This window comes from Pangasianodon hypophthalmus, chromosome 12 (assembly GCF_027358585.1).
Source record: "Pangasianodon hypophthalmus isolate fPanHyp1 chromosome 12, fPanHyp1.pri, whole genome shotgun sequence".
Lineage (NCBI taxonomy): Eukaryota > Metazoa > Chordata > Actinopteri > Siluriformes > Pangasiidae > Pangasianodon > Pangasianodon hypophthalmus.
In genome coordinates this window covers 13,360,990-13,380,329 of record NC_069721.1, presented here as the reverse complement: position 1 = coordinate 13,380,329, position 19,340 = coordinate 13,360,990, and the positions used below count along the sequence as shown (strand labels likewise).

Below are 19,340 nucleotides of genomic sequence, written 5' to 3'. Positions count from 1 at the left end.
AAACTAAGGATCCAGTTAAAATGTTCAATTTTTATACTTTAAAATAACCTGCCTCTCTTTAACTCACTGGCCAGCTTGTCCTTTCAGTGGCAGGCACGGCGGAGTAGGGGAGAGGAGGGGGACATCATACAGATTTTGTAACCTTTGAACCATCCATTCAATTGACCCTGTATGCCAACCTGCAGGGACCCCCCTCGCATGAATCCACCTCCATTTCCTGCCCTGGGAGAAAGAACGCCAGACCAGTGCTGCCATTGGCCACATGATGATGAATATTTAATTGATTCCCTCATCTAAGAAGGAGGTATCGCAGAGGGTGACTGGAAGACAGAAGTGGGGGAATTGAAAGGGGGGGGTAGCAAAGTGCCCTTTTCCAGGCGTTGTGCAAGACAATGAAACACACACAGACACACATACATACACACTCCATGTGTTAAAGGCTTACTGAGCCTGTTTATGGAAAACCATCATGCATATACAATACTTACTCAATTCAGAGTACCCCATCTCTGTGTGTTAAGTGAAGCCCCCTACCTTCATTAACGCACTCTTCAGTAGCCTGTCATGGAGGATGTGCTCCATCAAAGCTGATTGACTCCCATTTTCCACAGACATGTCGTGAGTTATCATTGTATGCTCAGATCTCCTGCTACAGGGAACATGAATGGCAGGCTGCCTTTTGAACACACTGATTTTTCCACTGATGTCTCCCAGTTGAAAATTTAGGTCTGGTAAGTAACCATATGCAAAATAAATAATGCCAATCCTCAGTATTCAGGTCAGGTCATCTATCTACCTCTCCAACTATCTTTCAGCCTTACTCATTAATGGCCAGATCAAAAATTACGTAATGTCTTTCAAGTAGCCCAAAACTTAAAAGGGTACTTTTTTATATTGTAACACAGTGCAAAAGTTTTTTTGGGGAAAAACTGATCTGGGGAGCACATCTTTGGACCAATCACTAGGGCTGGGTGATATGATATGATATGATATCGGTATTAAGATAAATTATGTCACAATAGGCTATGCTTTTCTGAGATTTTATAGATATCTTCTTTATCACCTTAAAATTACAAACTGGAAGTGGCAGATGTGATGTTAAAATTTTGTACTTAATCTTTAAAATGATAAAAAAAAAAATAGAATTCTAAAAATGATTTTTTTTCTTTTTCAGTATTAATTTTCCTTCTATAAATAAAAAATTAAAATAAAAGAAAATTAAAATATATATTTTTATTTATAATAAATAAATATATTGTTATTTGTAACATTTTAAAAAATGCAACACTGCCATATTTCTGGCAGGTTTTGAGCAAATCTATAAATATATCATGATACATATTGTGTATCATAGAAATGCCTTCAAGAATCGTGATATATTTTTGTGATAGCGCCCACCCCTACCAATCAGATTTGAGGATGATACGATGCCTGGAAACTTTTAGTCATGCTAAGCTAAGTAATCTAGCGAACTCAGATAACATAAATTAACAATAAGGATATGAAGGTGTTGGACAGCTCTGTTGAATTCTTGAAGCTGGTTGGTCAGAAGGTGTTGATTAATTTTCTATAATTACATGTCTCTGACAATAGTGCAAGGCAAACTACAGGTTTACATTAATGTCATTCTAACACATTTTTGTTTCTGTAGTAACAACTCATTCACAAAAACTGGTATGGAGGACAATCAACATAATCTAAAGTGAATAACAATTGAATTAAATAATGTGTTGTGTAACAAAGAAAAAAAATGTATGATAGCTGAAGCTTTCTGTAAGGAGATGTTTATTTAATATTTATAGAAGGAGACTCCAGTGTCAGTGCTTTGTAACGCTCAGTAAGTTTTTAGATAAGTGAAAGCTGTCAGGACATTCCACAATATTAAATGTAATTGTAAATGGGGTGACAATACCTCCAGTAATAAATGAAAACTTTTAAGCATTGGCAAACTGCCGTGGTATAAGTGGAATAAAAGACTCTGGAGTGGTAACAGTAACTCTGCTTCATGTCAGGCCACCTCATCCCACCCTGCTGTTGATTATTTTCCCAACACAGCTCGCCCTGGCATGTTTTATTCCTTACATGAAGAGAATATGACAACATAACAATGCAGGTCTCTCCATTCATGTCCATCTGTGACAAATGTAAATGTCAGTTTCCTAGCAGATGGCTAGCTGACCTGGGGCAGTAGTGGCCTAATGGACAGAGAGTCGGACTTGCAACCTGAAGGTGAACCTGAAGGTTGTGGGTTTGAGTCTTGGGTCCGGCAGGGATTGTAGGTGGGGGGAGTGAATGACCAGTGCTCTCTCCCACCCCACGACTGAGGTGAGACCCTTGAGCAAGGCACCGAACCCCCAACTGCTCCCCGGGCACTGCAGCAAAAAAAAAAAAGGCTGCCCACTGCTCCGTGTGTGTGTTCACTACTGTGTGTGTGCACTTGGATGGGTTAAATGCAGAGCACAAATTCCGAGTATGGGTCACCATACTTGGCCACAAGTCACTTCACTTCACTTCACTTCATAAATTAGCTGATTTTACTTATGTAGTGATATTTAAAATGGCAGCATTACATGAGCATGTTTTCAAATTGTGTATTCCTATATATTCATGACCCTAATCCATTTAGGAGGAGAATGGTGTAAAATGGCATGTTCAGAGGTCAATAAAAAAAAAATCTAACACCACAGAAATATTATGTATATACAGATCTAATAAATGAACCTGTGTCAGAGAGTGTTATTTTGTGGAGTGTACAGGTCTGAGCAGCAGAAGTGCAGACAGCGAGTGGAGAGGAGCAATGTGTTTACAGTGTGAGATATGGGTCAGTCCAGCCTCTTTGTTCACTGTGTAGCTGTGGAGTGCCTACACACACATACAAACTCACACACTCTAGTGGCACAGTGGGGTACAGGAGACAAAGGGAGCGAGTGAAAAGCGCACGGCTGGTGTTTGACTGTGGTTGTAGCTGCGGATTAAAAAGCGTAAACGGCACTCTGTTTGTATTCCTTCCTCCTGATCGCTTTGGAAGCCCCAACTTGCAACCCAAGTTCAAAAGGCACATCGTGGCGATGTGCACTTGACATGACACACCAGAGCTAATCGCAGGCCTAATGAGCGGTGAAAACACACAGTGTTGAAATGCAATACTGCTTTAATGACAGTGTTACAACTAGACAAGCACTCGGCACATCCACAGAGATCACAATCCATAAAAATCACTGACAAATGAAAGCAAAGCAAGAATAGGAACAGTAGTCACACTAATCGAGAAAGATGGATCTGATCAGTAGGAAGTCTGTGGCCAGATGCTATGCACTCTCAAACACACACAAACATTATAGTGGGCACATGATCACAGCAAATACATCCATCTCCAATCCATGGGCATTTCCTATAAAAAGGACAAACCAGAAAGAACAGCATTGATAGACATCATTTCAGGTTCATGTCTTTCAGTATTTCACAGACTATTAGGATAGTGTCATGTACATATGTACAATTTACAGTTACACACAACGGTTTGGATAGGAATTTAAAAAATGCTGTTATACTTTGTCTCACTGTGCTTGACATGAGAAGACACAGATCTCCCTGTGCTGCTGTTCACCACAAGGTCCATACACACACACACACACACACGACTTTATTCTGCACTATCTAAGCCATATCATTGTGGATGACAAAGGGGACAGGGACATTTCTCAAGAGAGAACCTTTACCCGATGAAACGTGGATGTCCCATTGTGCTTCCAGCTTTATTCATTTACTCACACCTTCTGCGTGTGTGGGCGCACACACACACACACGCACACACACCGATTTTTTCAGAGGGTGTTTTAAAACAACAAAAAAAAGTTTTTTATTCTATTCTTTATACACTATATCTGTGGCATATGTGTGATTACAAGCACCTATTGCTTGTACTGGTGAAAAAAAAAAAAACTGCCTCAATAACTGTTTTAAGTGAACAGGTTTTCAGTTGTCAGCACTGAGAATTCTTAGCTAGGTGTGGTAATCCCATGTATCTGATTTGGGCTGGAAAAAAAAAAAACTGGAGTGTTACTTGAAATTGCTAATTTATAAATAACAGGAAGCTTTTCCCATGTGGAATTATTAACACACACTATAGCCCTGGGATTCATGTGTATGCATGCTCTGGTTATTGTTACACTGTAGGTCTATTATCAGTGTTACAGGAAAGCGAGGGCTGTGGTTAATCACTGTTCCTCTGTCAGCTGGCTGAGGGCCTGCCAGCTAAAGACACTATAATGGTTAACATCAGTCTGAATGATATGTTAAAGTGTGAGCACACCTTCTGCTACACTTGTCCCCTGGAATAAGACACAGCCTATCAGAGGGTAATGACTATTCCATAGGTCATGCTGCGAGGGGACAGAGGGAGGGGGAGCGGGATGGAGCAAAAGAGGAGAGAGCAAGTTGCTTAGAGTGAGGAGAGAGGAGGGAGAGGAAGAGGGAACAAAGAGCAGTGCAAGATAAGGAAGAAAGAAGAGAGGAGAGAGTGAGGATTATGAGTGAAGGAAAGAGGGGAATGAGGAGGAGAGAGGGAGAGATGAGGGGACAGGGAAAGAGGACAGGAGAATGAGGAGGAGAGGGAGAAAGGAAGAGATGAGAGGAGAATGTAGAGGAGAGAGGTAAAGAGGAGAGGAGAATGAGGAGGGGAGAGGGAAATAGGAGAAAATAATGAGGAGGAGAGGGAAAGAGGAAGAGATGAGAGGAGAATGTGCAGGGGAGAGGGAATGAGGACTGGAGAATGAGGAGGAGAGGGAGAAAGGAAGAGATGAGAGGAGAATGTAGAGGGGAGAGGTAAAGAGGAGAGGAGAATGAGGAGGGGAGAGGGAAATAGGAGAAAAGAATGAGGAGGAGAGGGAGAAAGGGAGAGAGAAGAGGAGAATGAGGAGGGGAGAGTGAAAGAGGAAGAGATGAGAGGAGAATGTGGAGGGGAGAGGGAAAGAGGACTGGAGAATGAGGAGGAGAGGGAGAGAGGGAGAGATAAGAGGTGAATGTGGAGGGGAGAGGAAAAGAGGAGAGGAAAATGAGGAGGAGAGGGAGAGAGGAGAATGAACAGGATAGAGGGAGAGAGGGGAGAGGTAATTGTGGAGGAGAGAAGGAGGAAGAGAGTGAGGAGAAGGGGTGAAATTAGAGATCAATAAGAAGAAGGAAAGTAAGAGACAGGATATAGAGACAACGGGGGATGAGAAGTAGATAGTGAGGAGAGTGAGGAAGAGAATAATATAATGGGGAGGAGGGAAGGAGGGAAAGAAGGAGAGAAGAAGGAAGGGAGGGAAAAGAAAAAGAGAGAGACAAAAGAGATATAGAGAAAAAAGTGTGTGGAGAAAAATAGATGCAGCAGATGATAGCAGCAGCCTGCCGAGGTATCAGAAGACACGGCTACTGTTTAAATAATAAAAAGGGGATATAAACAAATCATTAGCCCCCTAAGAGTCGTTTAATGCAATTTCTTAATGAACATAATAGTCAGAAGGCATAATGAAAGAAAATAAAAACATCTAAACGGGCCTCAACTTGTCATCAGTGCTCAATTATTTCCTTGTCAAGTTGTTATGATTTAATGAGCCCCAGTGGGACTGACGGCTGTCAGTCAGCCCTGACTTTTTGACACCATTACAACTTCAAATAGAGCCGCAGCCACGCTGCCTTCCACCAGCCACTCACTACTGAGAGGATCTGACAGGCAGAGAGAGAGAGAGAGAGAGAGAGAGAGAGAGAGAGAGAGAGAGAGAGAGAGAGAGAGCGAGAGAGAGCGAAAGAGAGAGAGAAAGAGAAAGAGAGACAGTCAGCGAAATGTGTGCACATATACACACACAGTTGCACACACACACACATAACAAGCAAAATATACTCACAGCAGGCCTGGATTCAACACACACAGGTGCTTAGATCCAGTGCTCACACTCACACATATTTCTAAAGGAGGAGAGAGGACAAACACACACAGTAGACATGCAGACACCCAGTCCTGTCTAGGCATGTTGATGAAAAACTCAATCACTGAGGTCATTATCTTATGAGGTTTGTCAAACAGGCAGGATTCTGCCCCTCCTCATCCTCCCTCTTCCTCCTCTCTCCTTTTTTGTTCATTTATTCCTGAACTTAATGATAACTCTCAACGGGTTGGCCCCACATGGGACGGACAGAGACACACTATTTTGTTGGCCATTAATTTGGTGCTTTGAAGCCCGAGCTGTGAAGCAGAGGCAGAGAAAGCCCCCCACCATGCTGCTTCCAAAATAAGACAATCTACCCGGCCTGAAACAGAATACCAAATGCCCTCTGCCTGTCTGTCTGTCCATCAGGCCCTCAGCCAGAGGAGGAGAAAACGTGTGTGTGTGTGTGTGTGTGTGTGTGTGTGTGTATGTGTGAGAGAAAGAGCTAAAGAGAAAGAGAGAGAATATCTGTCACGTGCAGCGGGAATAATAAACACAGTATCAATAGGTGTGCTCTGTGTGTGTCTTTTAAATGTTCACATGCGAACAGACAGTATATTTGAGCCGCATAAATCTGAAGCACTGGTGATTTCTGAGTCTGCACCATGTCCTGACCATATAGGACAGTGCGTAAAACTTCAACACACTCATACACGTGCAACCAATCAAATACAAATAAACTGCTGTAATCTGAACTATATGATTAAGACCATCATTCACCAGGAGTTGGTCCTAAAAATGAAAGATAAAACACTATGGATCCAAAGTGAAAAGCTTCATAACATAATTCTATGCCAAAGTTTTAAAAATAAGATAAATGAACAGCCTTCAGAATCAAAACACACGTCTCATGTTTGATCCATATACAATATACATGTTTTACATTACAGAGAAATATATATTATGCAATGATCAATAAAATGCTTCCTGTTTAATGAAAGAAGGAAAATACATCACCACAATAATCATCAATTTAAAATAAACACAGATATTAGTAATGTGCGAGTGTGTTAACAAATATTTATGCCGTACGTTATTACTAAAGCAATGGGGGGCCATAGGTTTAAAAGTGGTCCTGCTGGGTTGCCTGAACACACACAAGGCCTTTACTGACCTTAGAAGAACAGCATGAGAAGCTACTAATCCTGGATGAAGCGCGACTGGGAGAGGCGTGTGTGTGGTGCTGCTAAAGGCACTGACCTTTGGGCTGGGTGTAGTGTATGATTCTACTCTGTGTGCCGCACTAGAGACCTGGCCCAAGCCTTCCTGCGCATGTCACACACCCAGAAGAGAGCAGGGACTATGCTGGGACTGGAAGTGTACATGCATGTGCACACAGACACATTCACACAATTCTGACATGGAATAAGCAGTACTACCAACAAAATGTTGAAATAAAATAACAGATAATAATATTGAAGCCCCTTTTCTTCCTCTGTCATTATTCCACCGTGTGGACGATGTGTGGAGGTCAGTCAGATGGAGGTCCCATGCAAATGGGTTGAACAGTAAGGTCCTAGCAGAATGACTGTAATGGGGTAGAGGGTAGAGCGGGCGTGGCTGTGCTCCACAGGATAGAGTTGAGAGGAGATCACCTGTCACTGCCCACCAGGAATGATTCATGTGAACAATTTGTCCTAATTACTCCAGCGCGCTTTTGTCGCTATTAATCACACACACGCACACGTACACACACAGGACCCGTCAGTGGAGATCAGCGGCCTCGCAGATTGAAATAGATGGCCAGAACGATGGTGAGGAGGATGATGGCGCCCAGGATGAAGACCAGGATGCGGTTCTGAATGACCCTGCACACAGACAGAGAGACACAGAGAACTGTTAATGAAACGAGACATGGATTTTATACATCCCCAATGCAGAATGTGATGTGCAATGATTATTTGATTATATATATATATATATATATATATATATATATATATATATATATATATATATATGTGTGTGTGTGTGTGTGTGTGTGTGTGTGTGTGTGTGTGTGTGTGTGTGTGTGTGTGTGTGTGTGTGAATACACTGTGCTTCTAGTTGTTTATCTTCACCATACTATATTTTTAATCAAAACACACGGAGACACATTGTAGGGATTCCCAAAAGTGCATAAGCTACAGTTTAGTAATCTCACTATAACAGTAAAGTTTGCTCTCAAACTTTATGAAGATCTAAACTAGGACATTACATCTGTATGGCAAAAGATGTAGCTTATTATATTAAAAATGAATTAATAATAATAATAATAATAATAATAATAATAATAAACACCTTTTCTTTTCTTTGATGCTTGATCATCCCTAAACAATCCAACATCAATCAGATGAAATTTCCTTTCTGCACTGGATCTCAAAACGGCCTGGAATCAAGACTCAGGGCGTTTTCACCCTTGGCCTGAATACTCAGCACCATATCCAAGGTTACTTCTGGTTTGATGAGTTTATCGTCTCCACAGGTTAGTTTTCACACAAATATTTTTAGATTTTTGTGCTAGTACTGCTTAATTCCACTGTTCCATTGTCCTAGTGTTTTCATATGCATGGAGATGGCGATGGAATGAATAAAAATATTGCACACACATGCACACACAAGTGCAAGCTTTAAAGCTGGATTTGTGCATAAAATACATAAGTGCCTTTAGCTAATAAAAAATTATTGCCATAAATCTCCATAAAACCTCATTTCCGGTGTTCACCTCTCCCAACTTTCAAAAAGGATAAACATACTGCAAAAAGATTTACAGTACAGCCTGAGAGTCAAAGTGGGTGTGCCACATGTGAGTAAGGAAGTGAAGAGGAGAGTAAGGGGAAGACAAACGGGCGAGACCCCAGGGTTGCTGTGCGGTGATGACTCCTGTCCCAGTCACTCCTGATAAATGACAGAATTATCCCATGTGCTGACATGTGGAGAGAGCAGGGCCACTGTCCACTGCACCAAACAGGAGATGAATAACCCACACCCTCACCATTCATCACTGCTGCAGCCAAGCAGCAGCACACTGCTCTCTGCCCACACACACACACACACACACACACACACACAGACACACACACACACACACCACATGCACACCACTCCTGCACTCACAATGCTGTTCTCCATTTAGCACTGAACACACACTGTTTTGTTAAAAGATACATGAAACTTCACCTGATCTGCTGTACAGGCGAGTTTGCAGCAGATCTCCTCTCATACACATATTTCATTTCTGCCTTAGATCTCAAAATGGCTTGTTTACTTCCGGGCTTGGTTGAGGAGGGTGTCATCACTGCAGGTTCATTTTTACACAAATTACTTACCTCATTTTTCTAAATGGGAGATAACACATTCATTTATTGATCTTATTAATGTTTATTTCGTTACTGTACTAATAAAAATAAATAACTTATTATTCATGTCTACTTTTGCTCAACACTGGGCAATGCATTGGGGGATGCCTTTAATATGAAGTTGCTTGCTAATAAAATCTCAGAGCGTACGAAAAGGCAGCAATGGTAGGACAGAATAGGATAATGCAAAGCTTCATATTTGATAATGGCAATGGCAAAACGTAAATAAAAAAATGGGATTTAAAAGAAAAGCACACTGCAGTAGCAGAGAGAACTGATATTGACGTTGTCCTATTTTACCCACCCACAAATGTCTCCAAACTCTTCTGCTTCACTTTTTAGAGCATCATTTCTGCAGCCATAACATTGCCACTACTATACGGAGGGTTTTCTATTTCCGAAAGCCTATTTCCTGGAGGAATCTGGATCATGCTGATTGATGACCTAAACAAAATGCAGTAATTTTTTTTAATCACTAGTGGATCTTCATTGTATAATGTGAATGGAGTGCATAGTCTGTTAAAGAATTTGCAAAGATTTTACTGGGATCCTCTTGCACAGTGACTAATAATCTCAAAAGACTGCTGAAATTGCATAGTCTAAAACTGGCTTTACAGTCACTTGCATTTGATTGCTTTCTTCCATCTTAGACCTCAGTATAACCTTTTCTGCCATGAAACTTTAAACTTGGAAAAAACATTACTTGACACCTGGTCCTGGGAGCTTTAAGGTTTTACACATTACACCCATACTTCACGTGTTCACGTGAAGCAAACCGCAGTCTACAGGTTTAATGTGGACCAGTGATGGGTTCATGGGATTGTACCTGGGTCCACAAACAGGTTTCATGTTTAATAACTTTTGGTACATATGGCATCAGGTCCAGGAAAAAAAAAAACCTGCGAAAGTAAAAAAGAGCTGCAAAGTAAAGGCTTGTTCTGATTGGCTGACAAGCCTGCATAATTCTGAGAATATTCATAGTGGAGGACACTAATCAGAGCTTGTTTAGCAAGGTCAGATCTCCCCCATGTCTCTTTAACTAGCATGCATTATTTACACTGATTTACACATGCACACCACACACACGCACACACAGATGCACACAAACGTGCACATATGCGCACACACACATCCAGAAGAGAGTGCAGATGTCTACAGGAAGAAGCTGATGTCCAGTACTGCAAAGGCAGAGAGAAGGAGATGAAGTTACATTCTGCCACACTGGGGAGACTGAGAGGGAACGTGGCAATTGCTTATCACTCATGTCTATTTCTATGTAGAAACACTACACCCTTGTTTGGGTGGTATACTGGTACTAGTGAGAAACTGGTAGAAAACAGGAGACATGTCTTTAAATTTCTATTGTGGTCAAGCAAAACTACAGAGACAATTGATTTATTTGCCTAAAAACATTACTTGTTGCAAAACTGTTGTTCATGCAGCCATGAGGCTGTGGATAGCGGCTGCTTTAAGGCTGATTTATGTTTTTGAATTTCAGTCTTAAATGAATAATGATGGGACCCCTTTAATTAGAAAATAAATTTCATAGACCCCTCAGCACATTTTAGGAACATAATGCAACTATTCAAATATAAGGGTCATTATTTAAATGTGTGCAATAATATCTTGGCTTATTAAAGCCATGGATCTGTTTTCATTCCTGAAACACATTAAGTCCAAGTTGACAATATTTATAGGCTACTTGTTTTTGAGTTATTGAGGTTTGCATTAAACCCATTCATTAAACCGTTTCCCTTGGTCTAACATTCCTACCTTCACAGCACCCACTCACTGAACAGCTTAATGACTGACAGCTTTGGTGGAGCACCTATCTATTTCAGGAAAGCAGGATGCACAAACATATGTGCTCTACCCATGACGACCCCTGTGTCAGCAGCCTTTAAGCTGACCACTAAGAGCTGACCACACGCTGCTCCATGCTTGGGCCCTCAGTACAAGCCGAATAGTGGCAGTGCTGAGTGCAGTGATGTGATAAGTGTGAGAAGGAGAGAGAGATGGAAGGCCATGCTGTCTGGGGTTTGATGGAGGCTCTGTCCTATGCTGAGCCAGGCCCAAAAAGAACAGAGCAGAGCAGCAGCCATCAAACTGCATCCATCTTTTCACTCTGACACATGACAGAGGGTTGGGGGAGAGCTGCTTGTGCTGTCACAGCTCATGGCTCAGGGTGAGCCTTACACACACACACAAACACACACACGAACACACACACACACTTGCTCTGAGCATGAAGTACACTACATGTCCTACATGGAGCCAGGCATGGCAAACCACAATGGCAGACAAGAGTCCCGGTCTTGCCAAAATAACTCTTTCCAAAAGCAGAAGCCAAAATTACACTCAGTCAATGGGTTAAGAATATTGCCCTAAGCTCAGAAAGAGTTTGAGGGATAGAGACAAGAAAGAAAGAGAGAGAGAGAAGCAGGAAAAGTCCGTTTATCAGGGGAGGAGGTGGAGGAGAGGTTGCTCGGAGACAGACAAAAATAATGAGGACTTTTCTGTCAGAAAAAATTTACAAAATCATACCCGTGTTATTAAAATTTAAAATCTTTTTTTCCCCTCTCTCCTGTGTTTTTTCTCTCCATCTCCCTCTCTCAGTTCTCCTTATTAGTGGCTCTAATGAGGACAGTGATACACCTCTACACTGGGGGAAGGGGGAGCTGTTCCCTTAAGCCAACACCATTCAACAATAACACTCCTGAGCCTACTGGGCACTCACACTCACACACACACATACACACACCACTCTGAAAAGACCCATGAAAACTGAGGGTTTTTTTTTTTTTTTGACTAAGGCAATAAAACAAAATCCAATTGGCGTCGGACTGCTCTGAATTTTCCTCCAGCCAGGATTTCTGCAGAGAGAAGAAGGGAAGAAGGAGAAAGGGAGAAAGAGAGAAGTGGGAAAACAGCAAGAGAGAGGGAGAGGAAGAGGGAGAGAGAGAGGAGTGTCGGCACGATCAATGTGTTCACTAATGGTTTGACTGATGGACATCGTGCTCTGCGTGCGCTGTAAAAGTTGGGGGGTCGGAACTGAGCGTGTGATCACAAACTAACAAGGATAAATGTTTTATCAGGCTCTCTTTACTGCGCTCTACACACTGCCACGTGAAAGAAGCCTTTATAGGGCCTTAGCCATCAATGCCTCATAAATACACACTCACTTAGCTTACGAGTTCTCTATACAGCGGAAAACGCAAGAAGAAAGGTCTGCTTTGAATTCTGTTCACTCTTCACACTGTGATGGATGTGCAGACAGTCTACCTGCTTAAGATACACATTTAGGCTAGAGTTCTATGATCTGTAAGTCTAAGGGACTTGTAACACTAATGATTCCTAATGTAATGCATTTTTAACCTACAAACAGTACAATGCTGTTATGTCTCAGCTCACTGCCTATTTAGCATTTAGTGTCGTATTTGAGATGCAGGAATTGTGTAGTATTGTCTGGATTCAATCCTGGATATTGGAGAGATTATATTCCATGTATAATTCTTTATATTTTTACCCATAGAGCACTGTAAATCCAGTGTTTTAACTCATGTACATCACTTATAGACTAAGAAGATCAATGCAGAGAGATTTTTTTCAGCATAGAATTTACTTTTCAGGAGGGATATCAACTTCTTATATACATGCAAATTTAAAAATGATATTTAACAACCATTACAGCTAACAGGCACTTGTTATTCATTCAGTCAATTGCTAACCTTCAGTAACTGCTTTATCCTGGTCAGGTGTTTGTTGATTCCTGTGCTTATACCAGGAACACTGGGAGCAAAATGGGAATACACTCTGAATGGGATACTACTCCAGTGCAAAGCATTCTTACACATTCACACCTAGGGACAAATAAGAGCATCGAATACATCTACCAGCAAATTTTTTGGAAGGTGGGAGGAAACCAGAGGACCCTGAGGAAACCCATGTGGACATGGGAAGTACATGGAAAAACTTCACAGAGACAGTAACCTGAGCTCAGGATCAAACCAGAAACCTGGTACGGATACCGTGCCGTTTGCGGTGTCTCTCTCTCTCTCTCTCTCTCTCTCTCTTTTGTGGTGTCTCTGTTAGTACTGTTCTTTATGGTGCGATTTCAGACACATCACTCATTTAAAGCTTAACTGCTTAAAACCTTAACACACACAAATATTCTGGTTTTACTGTCTTTGTTTTAGTTTGTATCATCTTTGCAGTCTACAACTGACCTTAACGTTAACTTCTGTACATATATAAAAAGAGTGCTGGTCTCATTTTAAATTTATTAAACAAAATCTGCAAATGAACATTTTTACGGAACCAGTCAAATCTTCCTACATGGTAAAAGTGTCATGTTATCATAATGAGGACATGTGGTCCTTACACACACTTGCATTTCTATTGACAGGTGCGAAGACTAATGTACCAATTCAGTGGACTGCTTCCCTAATGATACCTTCATGTGACAAAACCCAAACCTATCCCTAAGCCTAAACATAACCTCAGTACCCAAACAAAGTCTTTTGGCACTTTTAGGTTTGCAAACAAAAGCTTCAATTTCTGTAAAGAGCAGCTTTCTTTATGAGGACCAGCCAAAGGTTCTCACAAGGTCAAAACAGTCATGTATTCATATCATCACGGGGACATTCAGTACTTAGAAAGGTCTTAAAACACACACACACACACACACACACACACACACACACACACAGTCTGCCAGGGGTAATGTTTAAAAAAAGTTCCCTTTAATTGCATGTTATTTACTTAAAAGCGCTTGACACCATATAATTCCCAAAAGAGAAACGGTGCTTATGTTCTTCAGAGAATACTTTAACACACACACACTCTTTCTCCAGCTCTTGCCGTAGCTGTGTGTTTAAAGCGCTGCAGTGTATAACAGGCCAGTTAAACAGGGTTTATTAGTGTGATTATGGGGCAGCTGAGCTGGTCTTCCCACACTGCTACATCACTCTTATCCTTACTATACAGCTAAGTGGCTCAGAGACCGAGAGATCTGTAATGCTTACCAAAGAGCTCCTGCTCCCTCCCCATATAGCCCCCCCCCGCCACACACACTGTGTGCAACCTCTGAAACAATGTAAAAATAATTTCTGTGGAGAAAAACCCTCCTCCTACACACACTCACACACAAGTTGTATTAATGGAAAAGCTGTAGAAGAAAGATAAGATCAGATAAAAGGAGTAAAACAAGAAAAAATAGGAAGTAATTGATGTCTTGAACACATGCAGCAGCTTATATGTCAGTGTGTTGACGAGCCTTGTGCGTGCAGATGTGTACACACACTCACAGGACTGAGATCGCTGCTCTACACACTCATGCATTTTTTATTATGCAGCTAACAATCTGAGTAGCAGGCCAGCCTGGGATTTAGATTCCTCCTGGAGAAAGGAGGTAAGGAGAAACAGGGGGTGGGGGTGAAGTATGAAAGGAGAGATGTTGAGAAAGAAGGAGAGTGTGAAGATAGGGGGAGAAACACCTTGTTTGCAACACTTTTTCATGAACGCTCAGGAAGTTCTGCCTACGGCACGTTCTGGCAGCTGTAGCAGGCTGTCCCTGAGAGTTGTCCGAGTGGCATTCTGATTTTTCTCTCATTTTTCAGTATCTATAGATCACTCCCTTCACTGGATGCTTGCCAACACACTAGCACCCTTTCTCGCTGTCTTTCTACTTTTGCCAGTCTGCTTCACTTGCTATTTCCTTTCTGTGTATGCCAGCCTCTTGATTTCCCTCTTACTCGTTCTCTATTCCCCCTCCCTTGCTCTTTTTTGCCCTTCCATATCCTACTTTCCTCCCACTCTATCACTCCTTCTTTCTCGCTCCTTCTCTGAGAGGGAGGGTGCTGACGTTAAAAAGCAAGGAGAGATCCGATATGCACCTGAAAAGCTCTTTCTCTCGCACACACACTCCAAAAGTGGGAAGGCCTGTGCCTCTGTGCAGCCAATAAGAGGCCAGTAAACATATTTCGGAGTGCATGTTATGGCTGATGGCAGCAGTCCAGGTTATGTGCCAAGGCAGCAGTCAACATAGGTGTGCTAATCCTGCTGTGCCTGCACCCTGTACTGGAAACTTCAGAGCAAACAAATCAGCCTCGCTAAACAGTGAGAACAGTTGAGGCAGAGTTAAGCTTTACACAGCTAGTACTGTACATTTTCTTCGCTGAACTTGTCGATGTTCCATGCAAAGTACGTGCTGAGGGTGAAGCTTCATGCTGCCAATCCAGGCACAACTTCAATATGTTACAGACTTTTTTATAGCACACCGCTGTTAAATTCATGATTCTGGCTGGCCAGAAGGTGATTAATTTTCTATTAAGCACAGCTCTGACTGCAAGGCAAATTACAGGTTTATATTAATGCATTCATTCAAATACGTTTTGTAGTAACAACTAATTCACAGGGACTTATATGGTGGATGGTCCACATATACACCTAATAATGAATGTTTGTATTTAATAACAGAGAAAATAAAACTGTTCCTTTAAGATTTCTGACAAATTCTTCAGGACAGAGAACTTTAAACTTTGTGGTTTCTCAGTAACATGACAAGAATCAATATTTGTCTTACTGACTACAAGAGAAACAAGAGAGGCTGGTGAAGGAAGTATTCTTTATAGCTGCTATAACGTAAGTGATAAGAGGAAGTAGGTTGTTTTGAGAATGTTCCACCATTAACTGTAACTATAAATGGATAAAGCATATGACGTGTTGTTCTTTAATAAATAGGAATAAAAGCGGTAGCACACTGGTATTAGAGGAATAAACTACGGGAAGTGCTGTTAGTGTAGGAAAATGTGTTAGTGGCCCAAAGCAACCACGTTGTTGATTATTTCCCTATAACAGCATGCCATGTTGTGTTTCATTCCTCACATAATTGCCTAAAAATGTTCCCCATTTATGAAAGCCTGACAGATTCAATTCTTCAGTATCACACAACAGAGGACTAACACACATCAATTGTTGATGTCACAAGACTTATTCCAGTATTTAGAATACCTAAAGCCTTAGATGCATTGACGACTAAGCAGGATCGTTCCAGTATCTTAGTATTACTTTACTTACATGGGTATTCAACCACAATGTCAGATACAAACAGCTGATATTGCTATATGTGCTATACACTGAATTAAGCCATAGGCCAGTAGCATTTTCATTCCAATGGAAAGTTAATTACCTGTTACTCACCTCTGAACATACGTGAGCACATGGACATGCTTATATTATTAAACTATACAACATTAACTTACAGGTCTCCACATGACAAGGGTACAATACTGTATATAATTTATTAGCCTATTTTGCATTGTTAAGCTGAAGATTCAAAAGTTAAACTGTAGTTACAACACACAATAAACAAAACTTTATTACTTCTGTCTTTTGATAGTTTTGGAATATTTGAATACCGTTCTTTTTATAATGTGGATATTTGAATAGCAAAAATAGTTAAAAATGCTCATCACTAGTAAAGGGAGACAGGCAGTGGCCCAGGCTGACTAAGAACACAAGTGAGAAGAATTACTTTCTCACAATTTGGACAGGCTGCTGAAATTTTTGACACAAAATAAAAAACCAAAAAAAAAAAAAAAAAAAACACATTCCATAAGAGGGACAGCTGGGGATTGTATAACCAGGCGGTGAAAGGGTGTAACACTAGCCATGGAATCACAGCTCTTGAAAACTTTGAAACACATAAATTTTTATTGTTTGTTCGGCATTGAAATCTCATTAGGACTCATAAATCAGTTGTGTGCATGTTCAAAGAGACGAGTGGAATAAGAGTGAAGTTCAGCTTAGATGCTTTGTGTTTGTGAGACCTGGGGCTTTGGTTTATAATGATTCAGTGGTTCGATCACACAATCTGTTTTATACAGACGTAAGTCATGAGAGAGAGAACAGCCAGCAGTCTGCCCCTCTCAGCATATGATCAGTACAGGACAGAAGGCTAGGACTTTAGAGTGGAGAGTAGCTGTTCATGTGCGTTTCTTTTTAGTAAATGACTGATCATATCTAAGCTTGATACGCACATGCACACACACACACACACACACTCTTGGATTACTATTTGTGCCACAGGTATTTCCACTGACTTGTGCATTACTTGGATGGAACAGCACACTCATTCATATATGCTTTCAAAATGCACCTAACAGCATGTAGCTGGACAATGGGAGGAAACCGGAGAACCCTGAGGAAACCCATATGCGGTGAACATGTGAAACTCTAAACAAGCAGTAACTGTACCTCAGGATCCAACCCAAGACCTTGAGGCAGCATGCTCTACTTGCTCCTCTACCATAGCACTCTTTTGGCTCTTTTTTGTTAAAAAGATTTCATAAGACCAACTAAATAAATGTATTCTTAGAAATATAATGAAATAATGCAATCCCACATAGAGATAAATGCATGCAACAGACACACAGACACACACACACACAGACACACCTCATACATACAGTATTTCATCTGAATGCCTCATTGTTTTGACCAAAGGGCCTTCGCGCATCTCTGAAGTGAGAACAGTAAGTGATCTATCATTTATAAACAGAGTTGGAGTGGAGATGTTGAAAAAGATTCTCCAGCAGCAATTTGCCAAGGCCGTCACTGAAAGTGGTGATGATTTGAGTATGTTTATTGCTTTCACTGAGAAGACATAATATAATATGTCGCAAGAGTATGAGCATAGTGCATTATAAACTATGTGAGTAAAAAGAACACAAACAGAAAAGGATGCAGGTATCTGGTGAAAGTGAGTAATTATGGCTGTGGTCTTGTGAAGCTGTGCGTCTCCTAAAGCAAAAAGCCTTCAAATAAAAACAAAAAAATACCTAATGGGCTCTATGCCCTGGCCGTCCTTGCTCTAGTAAAGCTCTCTGTACAACAGTGATTGTCCTCCCCAACTCAGAATGCAAAAGCTGCCACCTGAGCAACGAAAGTCAGTTTAATGAGTTATATATAGATTTGGGTATAGTTTTATATATCGGGGGTTTTAAGTGAGTGGACATGTGATATGTATGTGTGCGTGTGACCGAAAGAACGAGCCAGAATAAGACAGCTCTCCCTAGGCAATGTCAGTGGTTTGAATAGAGGACACTGTAATAGAGAGAAAGAAAGAAAGAAAGAGAAAGAGAGGGAAAAAGGCATACTTCTAGAAAGAAACAGAGACCTTGACTTATGCCATCACGCTGAGAGAATAGAAATCTCATTCTCTTGCTTGTTTACCTCTTATAGAATCACAAATATCCAACAATATGTTTAGAGGGTAGTTAGGAGCTGTCACTCATCCGGGGAGCTTGAACTTGGTGGCTGAATGAGGAACAACAAACTGAAAACCGCAGCCTGTTTATGACATATAAAATAAAAAAGTGATAAATAGAGAAAAAGGCCCCCTGGTCTCAGTTTCATATTTAGTCCTGTGTCTCCCTCCTTCTGTTTCAATGTGACTCTTCAAACATACTGCAAATTCTGGAGATTTGCCACACGGTTGCACAGGAGAACTGAAGAAAGGGTAATGTCATTCTACATCCCTTGACTTGACACTACAAGGGAGATTTTAGTCATTCTAAATAATCTATGCCATTTCATTAAAATTGCAGATCCTTCAGGTCTACACTTTCACAGCTGAATCCTGTACTGCAAAATTCAACTCTTCAGCTCACGTATGTTAAGGGAAAGTGAGAAACCAAGACACAGACTGAGGTGAAGAGCAAAAGAAAGTGAGAGAAAGCCGCAGTCACACTGAAAAACTGTAGTTCGTGTGTAATTGTGAAATAGCTGTGAACAAAAGTCATCTATTTAGCTGCAGTTAAAAATGTATGACCTGCTGGCAATTCTCTTTACCTGATAACCTATCCAAGTTGCTTGCTAACAAGTTAGCTAGCTCTCCAACCGTAAACAATAATAACCATAATATTTATTTATATAATTATAAATTATTTACATGGGCCAGGAAATATTCTATAAAATTTCATGCTTGCACACTTTCAAAAAAGGGTGCTTCCTCCACTATGGATCTTCTGTACTG

General features: G+C 41.0%; 1 protein-coding gene across 5 annotated transcripts in view; it reads right to left on the bottom strand.

Annotated features, from left to right (window-relative positions):
- Positions 1-3,133: 3,133 nt before the first annotated feature.
- The window catches only part of vti1a (vesicle transport through interaction with t-SNAREs 1A), a 110,020-nt gene continuing 93,813 nt past the window's right edge, over positions 3,134-19,340 (bottom strand). For all 5 annotated transcript variants that reach the window (XM_026915485.3, XM_053238387.1, XM_026915482.3 and 2 more), the window contains one exon: positions 3,134-7,774. Coding sequence is in view for 2 of the 5 variants with exons in the window: in XM_026915482.3 (XP_026771283.1) it covers positions 7,681-7,774 (94 nt within the window). In the remaining 3 variants the exon portion in view is untranslated. The remainder of the gene's footprint in view (positions 7,775-19,340) is intronic.